Here is an 18,795-nt window from a genome sequence, read left to right as displayed (position 1 = left end):
CTGCTTCGATCGCATGTGATCGTTATGGATCGGTAGTCAGCTTACTCGTGTCGCTCCCACGCCTGACGAGCGCCTAGCCCGAGTGCCTCCATGCAATGTACATCGATGCCGATGCCGCTCCAGACTCTTACGATCCGCGCATAGGCACCAGACTGTGACTTGGAAGGCTCTACGATGCGATCTTCCACCCAGAACACAACTTCATCGTCATTGAGACAGCGAAAAATGATGATGATGATGATGATGATGATGATGATGATGATGATGGTGATGATGATGAGAACGTGAAGTCTGGCATTGTCGAGATTATGACGAAGAGGGTCTTCTGCGTCAACGTTGACCACTGGATCCTTTAGGGCTGGTTGTTAGCCTACAATCAACGGCCGTGCTTTGCAGTGATCAGAGGTTCATAGGAAGTGCGGTCCGTCAATGAGGTCTCGTCAGCCAACGATGTAGCAATAAACTGCAGTATAGCTCACGATTTTACCTCATTAGTGTGAACGCTACCTGCCCTGCTCCTCACCCTTCGTGCCGTGGAAGCCCCTGAAGTGAATGAAGCGCGCATTACGCCTGACGAGGTTGGCGTTGAACAGGCGTGACTATGAACGGCTGCCTATAACTGCCAACAACCTCACGCAGAGCGGACAGTACAGCTCCAAAGCTTGTCGAAAGGGTCGTCTGTTCGGGTGAAGCAAGGAGCTGTGTTGCTTCGAAAGTATGTCAATATTGCCAGTGGGCTCCTTCTTCCCACTCCAAATTGCCAGGCACGGATCGCGGGTACCTTTGTTGACCACCTTGCGAGAGTTGCCTGTGAACTTAGCGCAGGACGCTGTAGTCTGAGTGCCGTCTCGCGATCGCTGATCTGTCTTCGAAAACATCTCTTGCCCGGTTTCTGCTGAGGTGAACAGGCAATAGAGCTGGGCCAAGCTGCTGCGTGGTAAGTTTCTTCTATTGCTTGTGATCAACCTCGTACTCCTTCGACGTGGACCACATCGCTGTATCCATTGGATAATGAGGGTCCTAGACCGTTGATTCGGAAGGAGGAACAGCTGATTGTCTGAATGATGGGCGACAAGACTGGGGACCTTGCAGCGCCATCCGAGTCGCGAAACTCGCACGCTAGGTTGCCTTCAAAGAAGAAGGGTATGACAAAAGGCATTGTGTGGGTCACTAAGCGTCTCTGCGTTTGACCAGGACGCGTGATTCTGATGACGACTTACAACAACTACGCAGTGTACTCGCGCCGAGCAGTATGTGATCTTGCACTTATCGAGAGGCAATGCATTGTGTACCACCGTTGGCCACATCTTGTGCGGCTGCAGACCAGGTCTCGGGCATTTTTTCGCCGGGCTTGCTCACAACGAGCGTTGAGCAGTCCCTTGAAGGACCATGTGGTATGCTGCGAGATGGGATTTCTCCGGGCCAATGCTGGTGATGGGTGGCACAAGGAGGCAGTGTTCTTGAGATGATCGCCGTACTCGAAAAGGAGGAGCTTGGCATCGGTGCCTGCCGGATGAGGCATTTGCCCTCCACGATGCGACTGTCTGACGGTAGTTAATAGTGGTGTTCGCGAGCGGCTGCTGGCGGGGCCGTGCTGTGTATGATCAACAAGGTTGAGCCTGCTTCGAGGCCAGCAAATGCTTGGCACCATGACGTTGCACAGGTGGCTCGTACAAATCGCCCGGCACAGTGCGTAGCGTTGCTGAGGTCTGGACAAGCAGCGCAGCAAGGAGCGCAAATGCTTGCGCGTTGCAGCCAAGTCGCGCAATGCTTCGCGTGGTGAGGAGTCGTTTTCAGGCCATCACCCGCTGTTCTGCAACGGCGCCAGGGGCAGGTGGAGCTGCATCTCCCGCGCGATGGACCGCTGGGTCAAGCTTGGCTGGGGCAGTGCTGATTGGCGTTGCAGCTCCGCAAGCTTGCGGAAGCTCGCTCCCAGCCATCTCACATCTTCGTCATCAGCACCCTAGGAGCGAGAGCTGTCACAAAGTTGCTGCGCCCTCTTTCCCCTCACGCTATCGCACTTTTAACGTCTTTTCTACCATACCTACCTGCGGCCTGATTGACCAGATCTGCATCCAATTCCCTTGTCGGCCTTTCTAGCCAGTTGCATTCCCACCTTTCTACTACCGCGCCCAAACTCTTAGCAGCGCGCCTCTGACACGCTCATATACCTACTAGCTGCTCCCGTGCTCGTGGGATCTTTGATATCTGCGTCCATCGCAAAGCAATGAGTGAGTCCGCAATCGCAAGCACCCCGAACATAGCTGTCCGCATCCGGTGCGTTGGCTTCGTCACCCCTCGTTTTGGAACACTGCACCTTAGAACACCATCGCCCGTCGCCCTGTAACCTTTCACTTCTCGACTCCAGGCGCAGCACCACGCTCCCTTCCAACCGTCTTCTCGCATCGAAACTCCGATAGTACGAAGGTACTCGGCGAGGTCTTGGCTAATCGGACTTGGCAGAAAACATAAAGCGCGACTTCCACCGCCTCGGTCGCCACGGCAGCACTCGTTCTTTCAGTGAACCCCAGTCCGGCATGCCGCAACCTCAGAATGGCTCGACGGAGCACACACCACTGATTGGCACCACCCGCCCTAATGAGTCTGCCATCATCAGGTTGCCCAAGCACGTCCTGCACCTGGTGTACAAGACACTGGTCAGCAACTATGTCAACGTCTTTCTCGTCTTCGTGCCCATTGGCATCATCGCCGGCGCCATGAACTGGAATCCCACCGCCGTTTTCATCCTCAACTTCATCGCCATCATCCCGCTTGCTGCGCTACTCTCCTTTGCGACAGAGGAGCTCTCTGCGAAGCTTGGACAGACGCTCGGTGGCCTCATGAACGCGACCTTCGGCAACGCTGTCGAGCTGATCGTTAGTATCGTTGCGCTCAAGCAGGGCGAGATTCGCATCGTCCAGGCTAGCATGCTGGGTAGCATTCTCTCCAACATCCTGCTTGTGCTCGGTTGTTGTTTCCTTGCTGGCGGTATTCGCGAACAAGAGCGCAGCTTCAACGAGACTGTTGCGTCGACCATGTCCTCGCTCATGGCCGTCGCATCTGCCTCGCTAATCATTCCTGCTACTCTCTACGCTACCATCTCCGGTGACAAGCAGAACGGCGGCACCCACGAGGCTGAGAAGAACGTCCTGCTCTTATCTCACGGCACTTCGATCATCCTCCTCATTCTGTACATTCTGTACCTCTACTTCCAGCTTTATTCCCACCACGCGCTGTTCGCCGACGTCGAGAACCAGGAGGGTGGAGATGAGGAAAACGAGGACGGCCAGATTTTGTCTCCTGTCGCCGCCGGTGTCGCGCTCGTCCTCGTCACCGTCCTTGTCGCCGTCTGCGCCGAATATCTCGTCGATAGTATCGATTCGATTGTCGAGTCTGCGCACATTAGCAAGACGTTCGTCGGTCTGATCCTGATACCAATTGTTGGAAACGCTGCCGAGCACGTCACTGCTGTGATCGTTGCATACAAGGGCAAGATGGATCTGGCCATCAATGTCGCCATTGGCAGCTCTATGCAGATCGCGCTTTTTGTTACCCCCTTCCTTGTGATCCTTGGCTGGATTATGGGCCAGCCCATGACCCTGCACTTCCAGGGATTCGAGACCATCATCTTCTTCATCTCCGTGCTGATCGTCAACTACCTCATTCAGGATGGAAAGAGCAACTACCTCGAGGGCGCTATGTGCCTAGGAACGTGAGTACTCGATGCCCTGAATTGCCGACTTACACTAACTTCTGACAGCTACGCCATCATTGCGCTTGCGTTCTACATCTACCCTGACAACGTCCAAGGTGACCCGACCGGCAATGGTGTCGTCCAGAGATTCTTCGCCACCAACTAAGAGCTGGCAGTCAAGCCACAACTCTCTATCCCCAAGCTTCAGCCCTTCGAGATGGAAACGCTGAATCCGGAATACGAGCGCACGCAGTGCGGTGCGATCGGGTTCCTTTTTGTACATGCGCTTAAATTCCAGTCCTCGGCAAAATAAAGAACCTTGTTTCCTTTTGTATTCTTTCCTGCTTTTCCTTTGTACTGGCGGCCTACTTCCTTGAGCATCTCGGCCGAGAAACGAGAACAACCTACAAGCACTGGCACACTGCGGGCGTCGAGAAAAGGCGGAACTATATCGCACGAAAGGGTGGTGATGAGCGAAGATCTAGGTGTATGATAAGTCGACGATAGCAACATAATATACCGGAGAGAACATGGAATTGCTGCAGAAATCTAGGATGAATGCAAAGTGACTGTGCCACATTGTGGCAGCGGGAGTGGCTGTCCTTTTAAACACTGCGAGTTCGGGGGCCGCCCCACACAGTATGGATGCTGGAAGTCGCGGCATCAACCTTGCGTGGTATCCATTGCCGATACCCGGGAGCAGGACCACGCGCGGGCCTGTACCCAACGCAAGACTGCACAGCAGACTGGTGCAGATGCAAAGGCGGCGTCTAGGGTTTCGTACTACTGCTGTCGAATTACTGTGGGTATACTTTGTATAATTTGCTGGCGTGCGCTCGACGCCTGGCCCGATGCAACGAAGCACCCGATGCATAGACAGCCCCGCATGGACCATCAAGGCGTAAGACAGACACCGGAATTAATTACATCGCTTGACTATTCTGGTCATCGTGAAGGGGGCCGCTGATTCTCATTCGCTGTGAGATCTGCGGACCCACCGTTGATTTTCTGGAGTGACATCAACTTGTCGACTGCATTACCACTGCGATCAGACACCAAACAACGATTCCAGCCCAACGATGCGGCCACACACTGTGGCATGCGCAATGCGCTCGATACAGCGCTGTATGCGCCAAACCATACAATCCCAACGATCAACAATTCCTCAAACATTACGAATACCCGCCACGGCAACCCGCCCCTTCACAACCACCTTGCCCCGCCCACACAATCCCTCAACCGTCGACCCAACCGAAGTCTCCCACTTCGACGCCCTTGCATCCTCGTGGTGGGACCCGCATGGCTCCTCACGCCTGCTACACCTCATGAACCCGCTACGGCACGACTTCATCGCCTCCTGCCGGTTCAACGACACCCTCGTGCCCTCACATAAGCTCAGATACCTCGATATTGGGTGCGGCGGCGGCATCTTCGCCGAGTCTGCCGCACGTCTGCCCGACACAGACAGCGTGACAGCTATCGACCCCACGCCGGGCGTGCTGAAGATCGCAGAGGTGCACAAGCGCCGCGACCCATTGCTCATGGAGCCGGGGCGCCTCACATACCTGAACACGAGCATCGAGGATCTCCCCGTGCCAAAGACGCCCGAGGAAGGCTACGACATGGTGACATTGTTCGAAGTGCTCGAGCACGTCAACGCGCCCGGGCCGTTCATCGAGAAGTTGCTCTCTCATGTCAAGCCCGGCGGCTGGCTGGTCATGAGCACGATCGCGCGGACGTGGACGAGTTGGCTTGTTACTAATGTCATGGCCGAGGATGTGTTGGGGATCGTGCCCAAGGGGACGCATGAGTGGAGCAAGTATGTCAATGAGGATGAGCTGCGGGGGTATTTTGCGAAGGAGCCTGGTTGGGATAGCGCGAGCGTGAGGAGCCTTGGCGTTATGTATGTGCCGGGACTTGGCTGGAAGGAGGTCAGAGGTGGGGAGGATTGGGGGAATTACTTCTTCGCGGTAAAAAGGCTGAAGTAGAGAGGATGTGCAGTATGGTGTGCGGAGTGTAGTGAAGGTGGAATACTACATGATACCCTGGAATGTACAGTATGTATACATGGTACACGGAGCCTGGGCTGGCTCTTCTCAATCGTGTCAGCTGCTCTTCACAGCCGCCTCGAACGCTACGCAGCATCCAATTGCTCTGACCCTCAAAGCCACAACGGCGCTCCCACTCCTCATTCTCTATGCATGTGCACACCTCAATTCATCCTGTCCCCTCCATGACACGTCTGAATTCTGCAACGATCCTTCATTAACATGTCACTACGAAGCTTTTCTCTCCTCAAACGGCGCCGGCATATTCGGCCGTGTCGCACTCGCCTCCTCGTATACGATATCATGTCCGCCCGCCATCTTCCACGCGCGTAGGTAGTCCTCGCCGGTGAAGCGCTTCGGATACACCTCGGACTGGTTGGAGTCGGTGGTACGCGTCTTCTGCACGGTTTCGGCAACGAAGGGCGTCAACTAGAGAAGCTGAAGTTAACAAAAATCTCAAAGTACAGGCGATCGATTCCGCAAGGGCAGGGCGAGCGCGAGTACATGGGGCTGCAAGTGGTCGAGGGAGACGTACCTCGGCGTTCTTCACCCCGTGCACGGGGAACACATAAGTCCGTATCTTGTTCCAGTCCGGCGTGAATTTGCCGTAGCGGTTGATTGTGCCCATGGACCCCACGCGGTTTCCCTTGTAGTATTCTCTGCCCGCTTGCTTGGTGCTGAGTGGCAGCCGCCGGAGGGTACCCTGGAGAGCGGGTGTGGGCTTGAACATCGCGAGTAGACACGCTCGGCGACTACGATCGTATTAGAGGCTGAAGAGGTCGCGACCGAGGTGTTATGAGGCGAGACGGGCCCTTCGGAAGCGATTCGATGGTGTCACGCCTGGCATTGCCTCCACAGCGGACCTCCGAGCGCACGTCCCAGTCAAAAAAGTTGCCGCCAAGCCAAAAGTTTGCCCTCGACCGTCCCACATCTGAAGTCCTCCGTCCCGCAAACTCCTCCCACGCACACTCCACAAAATATGCCGCCCCGTATAGCGCGTAGCTCGCTCCCCAGCGGTGCCAGCACGAAGTCCAAGGGCCGCGCAGCCGGTACGCGCAACAGCGCAAAAGCCTCGAAGCGCGCACTAAACGCTTTCGCAATCGCGCAGTTCGACAACCCCGAGCAGACCAAGATCCGTAAGAACCGCCTCGGCGAACTCGACCCCTCGTTCCACAAGAAGCGCGCGCGCGACGACGAGCTCGGGTCTGACGACGAGGACGAGGACGGCGATGGCGGGGCGCTGCGCAAGAAGGCGAAAAGACGGGATGCGGATGAGAGCTATGATGAGGGGAGTGATAGTGAGGGGAACACGTGGACCATGGGACACGTGGATGAGGATGATGATGAGGACATTGACTCTGACGAGGCGTTTGGGGAGAGCGACGAGGAGCGGTTTGAGGGGTTTAGTTTCCGCGGGAGTAGCACGCAGGGCAAGAAGCTGAAAGTCAAGAAGGGAAAGGTTGTTGATGAGGGGCGTGACGTGGATATGGATGAGTCTGACGAAGAAGCCGAGGGTGATGATGAGTTTGGGGACGAGGGGATTGATCTTGCGACTGCGCTGGATCAGTATGAGGAGGACGAGAGAGAGGAGAGAGAGGAGAAAAAGAGGGAGAAGAAGCAGAAGGGCGGCTATGGTAGTGAGAGTGAGGAGCCGAGTGAGGGCGAGGATGTGGCGAGCGACGGGGCAAGTGATTTGTCCAGCGACGATGATGAGGATGAGGAAGACCGTCAGGCACAGCTCAAAGATCTGATCTCATCGCTTGCCACAGGGGGGGAGGACAAGTCGCGAGGCAAGAGGGTCGAGGTGCACGAGTCTGCTGCGCCCGACGAGTTCGGCGTCTCGAGGAAAGTCGATCTCCTGAGCATGAAGCCTAAGGCTGGCGATGCGGAGAAGAAGAAAGCGCTCAAGCTGCTCAGCGACGACAAGAACTCAAAGCGGAATGACATTGCGCGAAAGCTAGAAGCACCCCTACCAAAGCGACAACAAGATAAGCTCGACCGCGCAGCAGCCAACGCCAAAGCCAATGAGACCCTCGACCGCTGGACCGACACCATCAAGCAGAATCGCCGCGCCGAGCACCTGTCCTTCCCGCTGCAGCACAAAGATTCTGGTAAGGCTATGGGTGAAGACCGTCTGCTGCCCACCACCACAGCTGTGCCCGCAAACGACCTGGAAAGCACCATCCAGTCTATTCTCCAGCAGAGCGGGTTGTCTAACGGCAAGGACGATGAAGAGCAGATCCAGAAGTGGGAGATCCTGCAGACTAATAAGCTCCCCATTGAAGAAGTCGAAAGACGCCGGGCACAACTGCGGATGGAGCGTGAGCTGCTCTTCCGTGAAGAAGTCCGCGCCAAGCGAATCAAGAAAATAAAGAGTAAGGCCTACCGCCGCGTGCACCGCAAGGAGCGCGAAAGGCTACTTGAAAAGGAGCGTGAGCAGCTCAAGGCCGATGGCGTCGATCTCTCGGAAGAGGAGCGCGAGCACAACGACCGCCGCCGGGCAGAGGAGCGCATGGGTGCTAAGCATCGCGAGGGCAAGTGGGCCAAGGGCATTAAGGCAACTGGTCGTGCGGCCTGGGACCAGGATGCGCTTGCGGGTGTCAGTGAGATGGCGCGACGCAATGAGGAGTTGCGACGACGCATCGAGGGCAAGCTGGTTCTCGACTCCGACGACGAGGGCTCTGACGTGCCCAGCGAAGAGAATGACAGTGAAGACGATTCAGACGCGGATGAAGAGGACCTTCTGCAGCGTCAGCTTGGACAGCTGGAGAATCCGTTCTCGCACAAGGGGTCGAAGCTGGGCCAGATGGCATTCATGCAGAAGGCTGAAGCCGCGAAGCGCGCAGAGAACAACGAGGCGATCAAATCCATGCGCCGCGACCTAGCTGGGGAGGACAGTCAAGACGAAGTTGGCGAGAACGCTACACGCGTTGGTCGCCGCCAGTACGGACCAGGCAAGGTCGCCCTAACAGCTATCCCCGTCAAAGCCAGCGAGTTCGAAGAGCACACTAGCTCTGACGAGGAGGGCGAAGATGCTGTCACTAACGGGCTGTCGAACGGCACGCGCAAGAATGAGAAGCCGAAGAACCCCTTCTCAACAGGTCTTTCGAACGGCACACGCAAGACAAATGAGAGTGGGAACGCGAACTCCGCCGCTGAGCATGAGGCCGATGCACCAAATCCCTTCCTCGCGAAGGCCGCCAAAGCAAAGAAGAGCAAGGACACGTCTGCTGACAACGACCTCCTTCCCTTCACCGACTTCGCCTCAGACGACGAATCCGCACCCGCACCGTCAGCATCCAAGTCCTCTGCGCCCAAGGAGACAGTCGATGACTTCCTCCAGCAACGAGTCACCACGGCTGACGACGACGGCTGGGCCACCGTTCTCGGCGGCCAGGACTCCGACGATGAGCACCTCTCCGACGAAGCCGACGACCTCGATCTCGCCCAGCTATCCCGTAACCACCTACTCACCGCCAAGGGGTTCGCGGGTGACAACGTAGAAGCCGACTTCAAGCTCGAAAAAGAAGACATCACCAAAGACGAAGCCTCAAAAGAAACAACAGATTTTCTCCCCGGCTGGGGCGCGTGGGCCGGCGACGGCATGTCCAAACGCGAACGCCGCCAGAACCGCGGCTGGAAGACCACAACGCAAGCCGCCGGCATCGACGCCAACAAGCGCAAAGACAGGAAGTTGGAGAGGGTGATCATCAATGAGAAGACGGTTAAGCCGAACAAGAAGTATCTGGCTGGCCAGCTGCCGTTTCCGTTTGAGAGCAGGGAGCAGTATGAGAGAAGTCTGCGCCTGCCGAAGGGCAGGGAATGGACTACGAAGAAGACTCATCAGGATGCGGTGCTGCCGAGGGTGCTGGTTAAGGGGGGTGTTATTGCGCCTATGCGGAAGCCTTTGGTATAGGCGACTACGGTCAGCCAATGAAGAGAGGGCCACACGGAGAAGAAAAGGATGCATTGTGTGGCGTTTCTTTGGGTGTTGGACAAACGTACCTTGATGGGCATAGGTTTAGAGCGAAAGGTGCTCGAATGGGAAGTTGTTGTTTCGCAAGCTGCGCTGCCATTCGAATCGTCGACCTCGGATCTTGTGATCATGTACGACCGGATTTATCGCTACACCTGGACTGCGGGTGCGACCTCTGGCGAATCTTGGAGGATGGTACACTAGTCAAGTCTCGAGTTGCGCTAAATCGATATTTCCTCATATGAAAACACAACGTCTGGTACTATGGCCTAACTACTATAAGAAGCATGTCTGAAGTGCACCTGCGTCTATGCACGTCTAGATCGGACTTCAGCGAGACTCGAGACGAATCATCCATGGTAAGAAGATATGTGGTGGCAGATATGGACTTCGTATGTAAGGATTGGCGATGCCTGTTAGAGGACACCTGACAAGATTTGTCAGTTGCCATGGTTCACACTTTCTTTTACCGTCTCGCTCTGGTGCTATGCCTCGTGTTTCTGGCGACAAGAGCCTGTTCTATACAACGCCTCTCTCACCTTGCTCCAGCATGTCAGCAATGCCCAAGTTCAGAGATGGCCAGACACGGACATTGTCACAGACATCATACACGCCCGTGCTATCAAACTTTGTCAATCTCAGCTATCATGCGACCTTGACTTCGTCTTTAGAAGATTTGAAAGTCTTCCAGCACCTGGTATGGTCATCTCTGCAAGTCGGCGTTTGGCTCCTTCCAATCCGTTTGCTCGAACAAGCATCTCACCTGCACCTTCCCAGACCCTCAAATCAACATCGCAATGCGCGTACTCGACGCCTTCAGGCGCTCTCGTCACCGCTTCGCCCCCATCTATCTCTACCTTACCTATGATCAACAAACCCCCTAAAAAGCCCTATACGTCTCTCATTATCTCGTCGTTCACCACCTGGCATCATCAAAATCTTGCCGCAAGACCGCATACATACTAATGGGCAACAAGCAGTCGAAGAGACGAGATTCCAGTCTCTCAATTGTTTCCGACGCCACTGGTGACACTAGCAAAGTGCCACGCACATGGCGCGGACATCGACGCGGCATATTGAGCTCCTTCGGCTACAGAACAACGGTAGAAATGCTGGGCGATGAAGTGCCACCAGACAACATCTTCACGCCAATCCAGGCCGATAATATCCTGTCACAGATCCCGATTAGCAATCACCACCCAGTGCCGCGAACGGGCATCGAAGACAACGACCTGCGAACGCTACACACAAACAGTTTCTACGCTAACGCGTTTCTGAGGGACCAGAACCAGCCCATATGGACTCATCCGTATTCGATATGGTGGGGTAAGGGATCGCTGGACCCAGGCACATTGGGGACGTGGGGCATCAATGTCGGACATGTTGAGAAAGCAGATTTGCAATACGGGCCAGGAGAGCCTCCGAAGGTGCGCTGTGTCAAGTCTTGAAGAAGGGAAACTAAACTGACCGTGATGTTTAGGTCTTCAATAATCCGCGCAAACAGTCCATCATTCTGTCCGCGGCAGAGCTCGACTCGCAAACTACCTTGACCACCGATACGCACCTCCCATTTTCAGTCAACATCAACCTAAATGTTCAATCAAGGTCCAGAGAACCAAAGATTACGTTCCCCGTCGTACAAGGAATGGGCTTCGTCACTGCAGGATACAGAAACGCAATGCCGACTGTGCAGACTGGTGGAAGGGGTTGGGTAGAGGTGGAAAAGCCAGTCATGCTTGGACGGACGGCCAAATACAGAGTAAAGGATTTTGACGGTCGTGACTGGCTGATATACGTGGTTCCTCTTTTGAGTACCACGTATGATGCTCGGCAGCTCGTCCAGATCGATGCTAGCACACTATTGGGTCCACCAGCTTTTCAAGGCACAATACAGGTGGCAAGGAATCCGCTGGGCATCAGAGGGGAAGCGATCTACGACAGAGCCGTTGGTGCTTTTGTGTGTGAAGCCAAGCTCACTGCCATCGTTAACGAGGCGAAAGCCACATACTCATTTAGCTACACGAAGATTGGAACGTCTCCGTTGCTGATGTGGGCTTTGCCACACCATATCCAGTCTCTTGATGCTGAGCTCAGATCTCACGTCACCGAGCTACACCTGCGGACCTCAACGAAGGGTATGGCGACGGCTGTTTGGGCCGAGAAGCTGACGTTCATTGAACCACATCTTCCTGTCACTATGTCTTTCGGTCCCTGGAGCCCTACGATGGGTGCTAACGCAAAGATACGCTATCCGCCGGACACTCTCGCTTTCATCAGCTCAACCGCAGAGCGTGACTTACGCCGCGCCATGACTGAGCCAATACCTCCAGACTCCTACTACTACGCTGGCAAGACACTGGCCAAGTTCGCGACTATTGTTTGGGTCATCAAAGATGTGCTGGGAAATGACGAGGTGGCGTCGACTGGTCTAGCGAAGCTGAAGCACGAGATGGCGAAGTACGTCGCGAATCAACAGCGATACCCCCTCTACTACGATAACAGCTGGAAGGGAGTCGTATCGAATGCTGGCTTCAACGACCCAGGTGCAGACTTTGGAAATACGCACTACAACGACCACCACTTCCACTTCGGCTATTTTGTATACACATCAGCCGTTATCGGGTATTTGGACCTAGATTGGCTGACGCAAGGCCACAACAAAGCTTGGACAAATATGCTCGTCAAGGACTTTGCCGAGAGCGAATACAACGGTAGAGACTATCCTTTCCAGCGCAGCTTCGATTGGTGGCACGGTCACAGTTGGGCGAAAGGATTGTTCGAGTCAGCAGATGGGAAGGATCAAGAAAGTACGAGTGAGGATGGCTTCGCAAGCTACGCGGTCAAGATGTGGGGCAAGGTCATTGGCGATGCGAACATGGAGAAGCGAGGTGCGTCACGTCGCTCCGTTCTAGCTCTGAACCGTGTGGCAACACTGACACACTGCAGGTAACCTCATGCTCGCAGTCCAAGCGCGCTCTTTCAACAACTACTTCTATCTCCTTAGCAACAACCCCGTCCAACCGCCACGCTTCGTACCTAACAAAGTCACTGGGATCCTCTTCGAAAACAAAATCGATTACACGACTTACTTCGGCGACAACCCCGCACTCATTCACGGCATCCACATGGTCCCCCTTAACCCTGCATCCTCTTACCTGCGTCCCCGCGCCTTCGTCAAGGAAGAGTGGGGCGCCATGTTCAGCGACGGCAGGGCGCTGAGAGACGGACCCGACGGCGCCCATGGTGGCTGGAGGGGCATTTTGCATGCGAATCTTGCGCTGCTGGATCCGAAGGCTAGTTTTGCGTTTTTCAGGGATGGCGTCAGTGGGCACTGGGATGATGGGTGGATCGATGGGGGGGCGAGTAGGACGTGGTGTTTGGTCTGGGCGGCGGGGTTGGGAGAGCTTGTGAGGAGTGGTCGGTAGTGGATGTCAAGAGTCACAAGTCGCACAATCTAAATGGACTGAGAACTAGTGCGTTGGTATCGTGTGCGGGATAGTTCGGTTTGAATGCTTACTTCTCGTGACTATGGGCTAGGTCTCACTCTGATGCGCATAGAAAGTTTTATCTGGTGCGTTACTTGGGCTGTAGGTTGGGGTCTTGTCTCCCGTAGGGATATATTGTGGTTTGCCTTACGGAGTACTGGGAACGCGGATGATGGTGTTTTGATGCTTGGATGCGAGTAATATTGCACCGTGGTACAGAGCCCACGGCTTCAAGATTGTTAGCCTCCGATCCAGGGATCATACAAAGATTGATACCGCCACAGTGCTAGCCTGAGATCGTTCCTGCGATGATCCACTAGGTTCGCAAAGCTTGCTGCACGGCGTCTTCGACAACCCAGCGACGCTATCGAACATGCGCTCCCCTCCGATCTTCAGGACAGAAGAAGAGAAGTGGATTTACCGCTGCAAAGAATTCCAATGAGACATGCCGGAATTCTCAGAGATTGACAATGTCGAACGCGAAGTTAGAGATTTGTCACAACCGTCTCACGTTCCGCCGTGGGACACGTAGGAGATATTGAGGATCTAACTAAGAGACGAGAGGCACTGCAGCGTGGGTCAGAGCACAAGGAAAGAGACGGGCGGGGGTACGTTGGGGACCTGGATCTATGAAGGAAGGATGTTAGTCCTTGGCGAGTCACTACAGCGGCCAGGCAGAGTTGCGTACTTCCCCGATGACGTGATCAGCTATATTCCTGCTTCAAGACGCCCAAGATCATTTCAAAGGTTGTTGTCTTCACAGTCTCAGTCTTTTCAAGCGACTGGGAGTTTCTTCTGTCTTCTGCGCCGAATGAATGCACCATGAAGTGAAGAGCTTCTTCACGGTCTGAAGACAAAGGCACGACAATGATCGGATTGGAATATCGTTGTCCTAGGAATTCCAACTTCTTGATAGGTGGAGCGATAACAATGGAAGAAAGGACTCGTAGATCAGGTCACACAAGCCGACGCCTCTTCTCGGATCAACAAAGACGACAGAACTCAATGATGAAGCAATGCACAAAAAGGTGTACGGTACAGGTCATAAACCTCTCTCTGCACTCAAGCATACATACCAATTCCTCTGTCAGAGACTAGCACCATGGCAAGAAGGCCGACGAAGCAGAAGCAAACGAGGCTACCGCCACCCAAAAAGAATGGGACGTCACAGATCCTGTGGCGAAGAATAGTTGTAAAGGTATTGAGCTAGAGACGCAAGGAGAGATGGAGGCTTGGCTCGATGGTGAAAAGGCGCTCATTTTGGCTAACTTACTCTACTTCCAACATTTGGCTGGAGACAACGACGCTCGTGAGCGTATTACCAAAGCACGGGAGACCTACGATGAGGAGTAGAAGAAGAAATAGGAATAGCACTACGATATAACCACTGGCGACATCTACAATAAATAGGTGGAGGTGACGATAGACGAGACCATGACGAAAGCTAGCAAGAAGCTGACGACTGCTACGCGGCGAAAAAACACTAATACTCTACCGCTATTTCTAGCGACGAATATGAGTATGCAAAAAGTCTCTGGGAAGGTAAATTTTGCCACATGATCGATCCTGACTGCTGTTGACTGACCTAGATTTTCTATACTTCCAAAATGCCTGGAACCGGCCGCGTTCAGAAGATGAGCGGAACCCGCGAAGTCTGCAATATGTCTTCAATCCTCTCATGAATGTCACTGCGCGAAAGCAAAATGAAGACGATTCGCTACACTGGCGAGAGAACATGATTCGGCTATTCAACAAATGGAGTATCGGCGACCGCAGCAAATCGACCAAGCCCATTGGACCTGAACAGCTGCATATGTACTCAGACAATATCAGGCACTCTACCAAGCTTGCTATACATAGGGACACATTGCGAGAGCAATTTCCGATCAGTAATATAGGACTCGACTACGATGCTATCGCAGCTAGGCATAGGTCAGACCCATGGCAGTGCAAAGGCCGCCGCATCCACACATCTTAGGAAACTGACAAGTGGGGCCATGTTGTTGCGAGCAAGAAGCGCAGGCAGCTGGGTGCGGATGGCGATTATCACAGAGGCGATATGGTGTGGCGCCCTTGGATGATATTGCGTCAAACTCGTCAGGCCACCGGAGAACACTGGGGGCGTAGCAATGTCACGCTGCAGTTTGTCAAAGTTGTAAGAAGCCGATTTGCCCACAACTCAGTAAGCAAGTATGATCGGAGAGTAACACAGTATGTAAAGCGAAATGACTGGGCTATCTCCCAGAGCGTCTTTCGACAATCACGGTGGATGGAGGAGGAAATTGGGCGGGCTGTGCGTTCCCTCAATGAATTCAAACAGAGACATGGCTTGAGACACTTCATCAAGAACTGAAAGATTGTCGTTCTTATAGAAGCTGCAAAGATACTGGACGAGTATCGTACGGAAACCATGAAACAGAACGCCCGCGGATGGGCTAGAGCTCAGTCCTGACACCTGCCAGGTGTATGGCTACAGGAAACCTCTAGCCTGAGATAGGGTAACGATATGTACTATTCCGGCCACGTGCGTGCTGTCTAAGTAAGCACTGATGCTTTTTGGTTGTCCTGGCCAGGTAGGCCGGAGCTGATCCTAACAATCAGCTTATACTCCTTAAGAAAGACTAGATGCCACCGAGGACGAATTAGGTGAGAAATGTTTACGCTTATTCTAGGCACTTGTCATGACTTAAGAGGTGATAAATATAGCATAAGATATTCTAAGGCTATGAGCTTGAATTATGCAGAAAAAACAAAACGTAAATACAACTACAATTATGATTTCATTAAATGCCAATCAAATCTGATAGTCTATCGAGAATATTAGATCATGTAGCCATGGCACTAAGTTGCTTCTTACATAGAAAGGGAGAGTATTTCCTTTAACAAAAAGGTATCTTTCAATGCGTAGCGTCTCTACGACTCGGTCATTTTGGCCAGTACGAGGTTGTAGTTTGCAGTTCTGCAGTTGGGAACGTTTGGAATGCTCTGGGAGCATGATGCTCCAAACGCCAACCGTGCCGCGTTTCCAGTCGCTGTAGCGCCACTCAAGGCCTGGAGCTCAATGCAGCCATAGTCTTTTTGGAAATTGGTCATGTGATCGACGAGGGCAGTAGCTCCCGCCTGGTACTGAGCAGCAGGGATGGCGGATGCAAGTTGGGAAGCACTCAAATCGTCACCGAAAATAACGGTGTCGATGTAAGCACGGCAGGTGCCACGCTTCAGCAGTCCGTGAGCCACATCTATGCCAGTGTCGTGACGCATGACCAAGTGTCCCTCTTCAGTTTGGTATGAAAGGTACTTGGCCACATGTGAGGTTGAGTTGAGCTGGTACTCAACGACGGCGGGATCGGCAAGGGTACGATTCAGGCCAAACCTGTGGCTGCCCATACCGTCATGCCAGTCAATGTCTTGGCCATCCAGACGGAAGAGAGCTGAAGATCCAGAGAGATCCCTAGGGGTAGGAGATGTAAGTCCAATGAAAAGTGCTCCACCAGCGGCGCTAACTGTAATGAGAGCTGTGAAAGTCGTTTCGACTACAGAAACCACGCAAGCCTTATGGGTTGCTGAGCCGCTGGAACAGTCGATGACCGAATTTCGTAAGGCGGTAAAGAACACACCACCAGTAAGTGAAGCAACTGCAGTAAGGAGTGCAATGGCCGTAGCGGGGCCACGGGTAAGGAGGACGGCAACCATAATGACGTTAAGTGTGTTTAACCGTGCTTGGAATGGTGGCTTCTAAGAAGTATACGACCGACGATGCTGTAATGAATGTAGGGTAGTTGAGAAGTATCTGGTATAAACTGCAAGAGGGAGAATACAGACGACTTTATATTCAGCTAACATGAAGGGCTACGTTACAGAAAAGAGGTTAAAGCTCCAGGGTGTTGCCTGAAAAGGGAAACCTACGAAGAAAGCCCGTTGTCGGAAATTTGCAGCAACACAGTTAAAACAATCACAGGTTGAAAGCTACGTCTCTGTTGCCACTCGATTTCTCAACCTAAGCATTTTGACGATCACCCATCAGCTAGACGATAACAATACGAAAAATGCCCGTTGCCGGAGATTTGCACGAATGCGGTCAGAATAATTACAGTCTGAAAGCTACGTCTCGGCAGACTCGGCAGCCGCTTGGTTCCTTAGTCTGAGCTGTTTGACGATCACTTAACAGCTAGATATCACCAATACGAAGCCCTAAGGCTTTGGCAGTACCTAGTGTCGTACTACAGCCTCATATTAACAACCTAGACTAACTTAGATGCTTTGCGTTTAGGTTAACTCTGTGCATTGACTTATTACTACTATCTAATCTAAAGGAAGATGTAGATGAATAGTTCTATTGTTGCTGGTATAAGGAACCTTTACAGAGCTTGATTATTGGCAAGAAACGTACGAATTAGATCACTAGTTGCCTTGTGCCATCTTTCGGCTCTAACAGTTCTGGCAGCAAAATCCATCAGAAGCGTCCCCCCCCCAATAGAGTTAACTCGGACTTAAGCGTAAGTGGAGACAATTCATTGCAAAGCTCTATAAGTAGGCAAATTCACCGTATAATCTCAGTTGTGTGAGATTCAGCCTATACCTATGATAGTTAGAGGTGGCGCGGATTGAACAGTCTGTGTAGGGATACCAACCACGATATGTAAGCAAGCTTCAGGCTTTGACTTCTTGGCAACTCTTGTGTTAACAACAATCATCACAGAAGCGACAGAGCTACAGGTAATTTGCTAAACAATTGCTAAACTAACGCTTTAATTCAGTAGTGACATGCTTACACATCTAATCTGATTGCAGAGGCACATCTTAAGGTCCAGAGGGACTGCAACATAAGGTGCTGTAACTTCTACTTTAGCAAAGGCCCATCTCGAGCTGAGATGGAGCAATCGTGATAACGGGGTTGTGATGAAGGCTCTATGGAATGTTGCTGCTGGAATAATGCACAAGATAGCTAACACTACAACTCTAAAGTCTTTACTATTGTCTCTTGTCTCTGTCAAGATTCCCCTTTGCGTTTCCCACAACACTGTCTTTGGTCGGATGTGGCTTTATTAACTCTAGGCCGACGAAGAGCCGAGATTGGATAGCGCGATCGACGCGATAAGCAGCTGATTGGTTAACGTACAATTCTGTGTCCTAGCTGAAAAATACGAGACTGACGCGCCAAAGACCGTGCTTCTACCTACAACCTGGCCCACGTGCACATAACTAAACAAATCTGTCCAGCTTGGGCCCTTACGATATCGTTCCTACAATACGAAGTAGTTTATCCTAATAGATATACGACCTTTTGCCCCACATTGGATCGCCTGTCTATTCCCACACAGTAGGATCCACTTAGAGCTCACTTGCGCAGTTTCAGTGGCTCCAGGCTCATAACTGTCGCGCAGCAAAAGATTTATCAATTAACCTCTTGCTGCACAGGCTAGTGGATATATCTTTTGCAACAGCTTCGCACCTAGCTAATACCTAGTTAACTAAAGGTCAGGGGTTTGGTCAGATGGAATGAGCGGTAAGCGGCCAATTATCAGAGATACGGCAGCGCTGATGTCCGGAGTTAGACCGGGACAAATCCCCCAATTAGTTGATATCTGACCA

General features: G+C 52.9%; 7 protein-coding genes across 7 annotated transcripts; 4 read left to right on the top strand and 3 right to left on the bottom strand.

Moving 5' to 3' along the window:
* Nucleotides 1-41: 41 nt before the first annotated feature.
* Nucleotides 42-1,159, bottom strand: M421DRAFT_10084 (uncharacterized protein; the record flags this gene model as incomplete). The annotated part of the gene is made up of 2 exons (XM_033586572.1): nucleotides 42-350; nucleotides 974-1,159. The coding sequence occupies 2 exons, from the start codon at nucleotides 1,157-1,159 to the stop codon at nucleotides 42-44; spliced, it is 495 nt and encodes a 164-aa protein (XP_033443216.1).
* A 797-nt stretch (nucleotides 1,160-1,956) lies between these two features.
* Nucleotides 1,957-4,268, top strand: M421DRAFT_426335 (vacuolar calcium ion transporter /H(+) exchanger). The gene is made up of 3 exons (XM_033594362.1): nucleotides 1,957-2,231; nucleotides 2,464-3,712; nucleotides 3,761-4,268. The coding sequence occupies exons 1-3, from the start codon at nucleotides 2,228-2,230 to the stop codon at nucleotides 3,858-3,860; spliced, it is 1,353 nt and encodes a 450-aa protein (XP_033443215.1). The 5' UTR covers nucleotides 1,957-2,227; the 3' UTR covers nucleotides 3,861-4,268.
* A 553-nt stretch (nucleotides 4,269-4,821) lies between these two features.
* On the top strand, nucleotides 4,822-5,682 carry M421DRAFT_76682 (hexaprenyldihydroxybenzoate methyltransferase mitochondrial precursor; the record flags this gene model as incomplete). The annotated part of the gene is made up of 1 exon (XM_033597243.1): nucleotides 4,822-5,682. One exon carries the CDS (start codon nucleotides 4,822-4,824, stop codon nucleotides 5,680-5,682), a length of 861 nt encoding a protein of 286 aa, XP_033443214.1.
* A 288-nt stretch (nucleotides 5,683-5,970) lies between these two features.
* Nucleotides 5,971-6,472, bottom strand: M421DRAFT_76557 (uncharacterized protein; the record flags this gene model as incomplete). The annotated part of the gene is made up of 2 exons (XM_033597232.1): nucleotides 5,971-6,171; nucleotides 6,278-6,472. The coding sequence occupies 2 exons, from the start codon at nucleotides 6,470-6,472 to the stop codon at nucleotides 5,971-5,973; spliced, it is 396 nt and encodes a 131-aa protein (XP_033443213.1).
* A 196-nt stretch (nucleotides 6,473-6,668) lies between these two features.
* On the top strand, nucleotides 6,669-9,978 carry M421DRAFT_426332 (Utp14-domain-containing protein). Its single transcript, XM_033594361.1, has one exon. The coding sequence runs from the start codon at nucleotides 6,722-6,724 to the stop codon at nucleotides 9,656-9,658; it is 2,937 nt and encodes a 978-aa protein (XP_033443212.1). The 5' UTR covers nucleotides 6,669-6,721; the 3' UTR covers nucleotides 9,659-9,978.
* A 705-nt stretch (nucleotides 9,979-10,683) lies between these two features.
* On the top strand, nucleotides 10,684-13,143 carry M421DRAFT_76599 (glycoside hydrolase family 81 protein; the record flags this gene model as incomplete). The annotated part of the gene is made up of 3 exons (XM_033597238.1): nucleotides 10,684-11,154; nucleotides 11,199-12,606; nucleotides 12,665-13,143. The coding sequence occupies 3 exons, from the start codon at nucleotides 10,684-10,686 to the stop codon at nucleotides 13,141-13,143; spliced, it is 2,358 nt and encodes a 785-aa protein (XP_033443211.1).
* A 2,898-nt stretch (nucleotides 13,144-16,041) lies between these two features.
* Nucleotides 16,042-16,984, bottom strand: M421DRAFT_426330 (uncharacterized protein). The gene has a single exon (XM_033594360.1). It carries the CDS (start codon nucleotides 16,894-16,896, stop codon nucleotides 16,117-16,119), a length of 780 nt encoding a protein of 259 aa, XP_033443210.1. The 5' UTR covers nucleotides 16,897-16,984; the 3' UTR covers nucleotides 16,042-16,116.
* Between the last annotated feature and the right edge of the window lie 1,811 nt (nucleotides 16,985-18,795).

This window comes from Didymella exigua, assembly GCF_010094145.1.
Source record: "Didymella exigua CBS 183.55 unplaced genomic scaffold M421scaffold_57, whole genome shotgun sequence".
NCBI lineage: Eukaryota > Fungi > Ascomycota > Dothideomycetes > Pleosporales > Didymellaceae > Didymella > Didymella exigua.
Note: the sequence above shows the minus strand (reverse complement) of the source record. Positions and strands in the feature narration are given on the sequence as shown.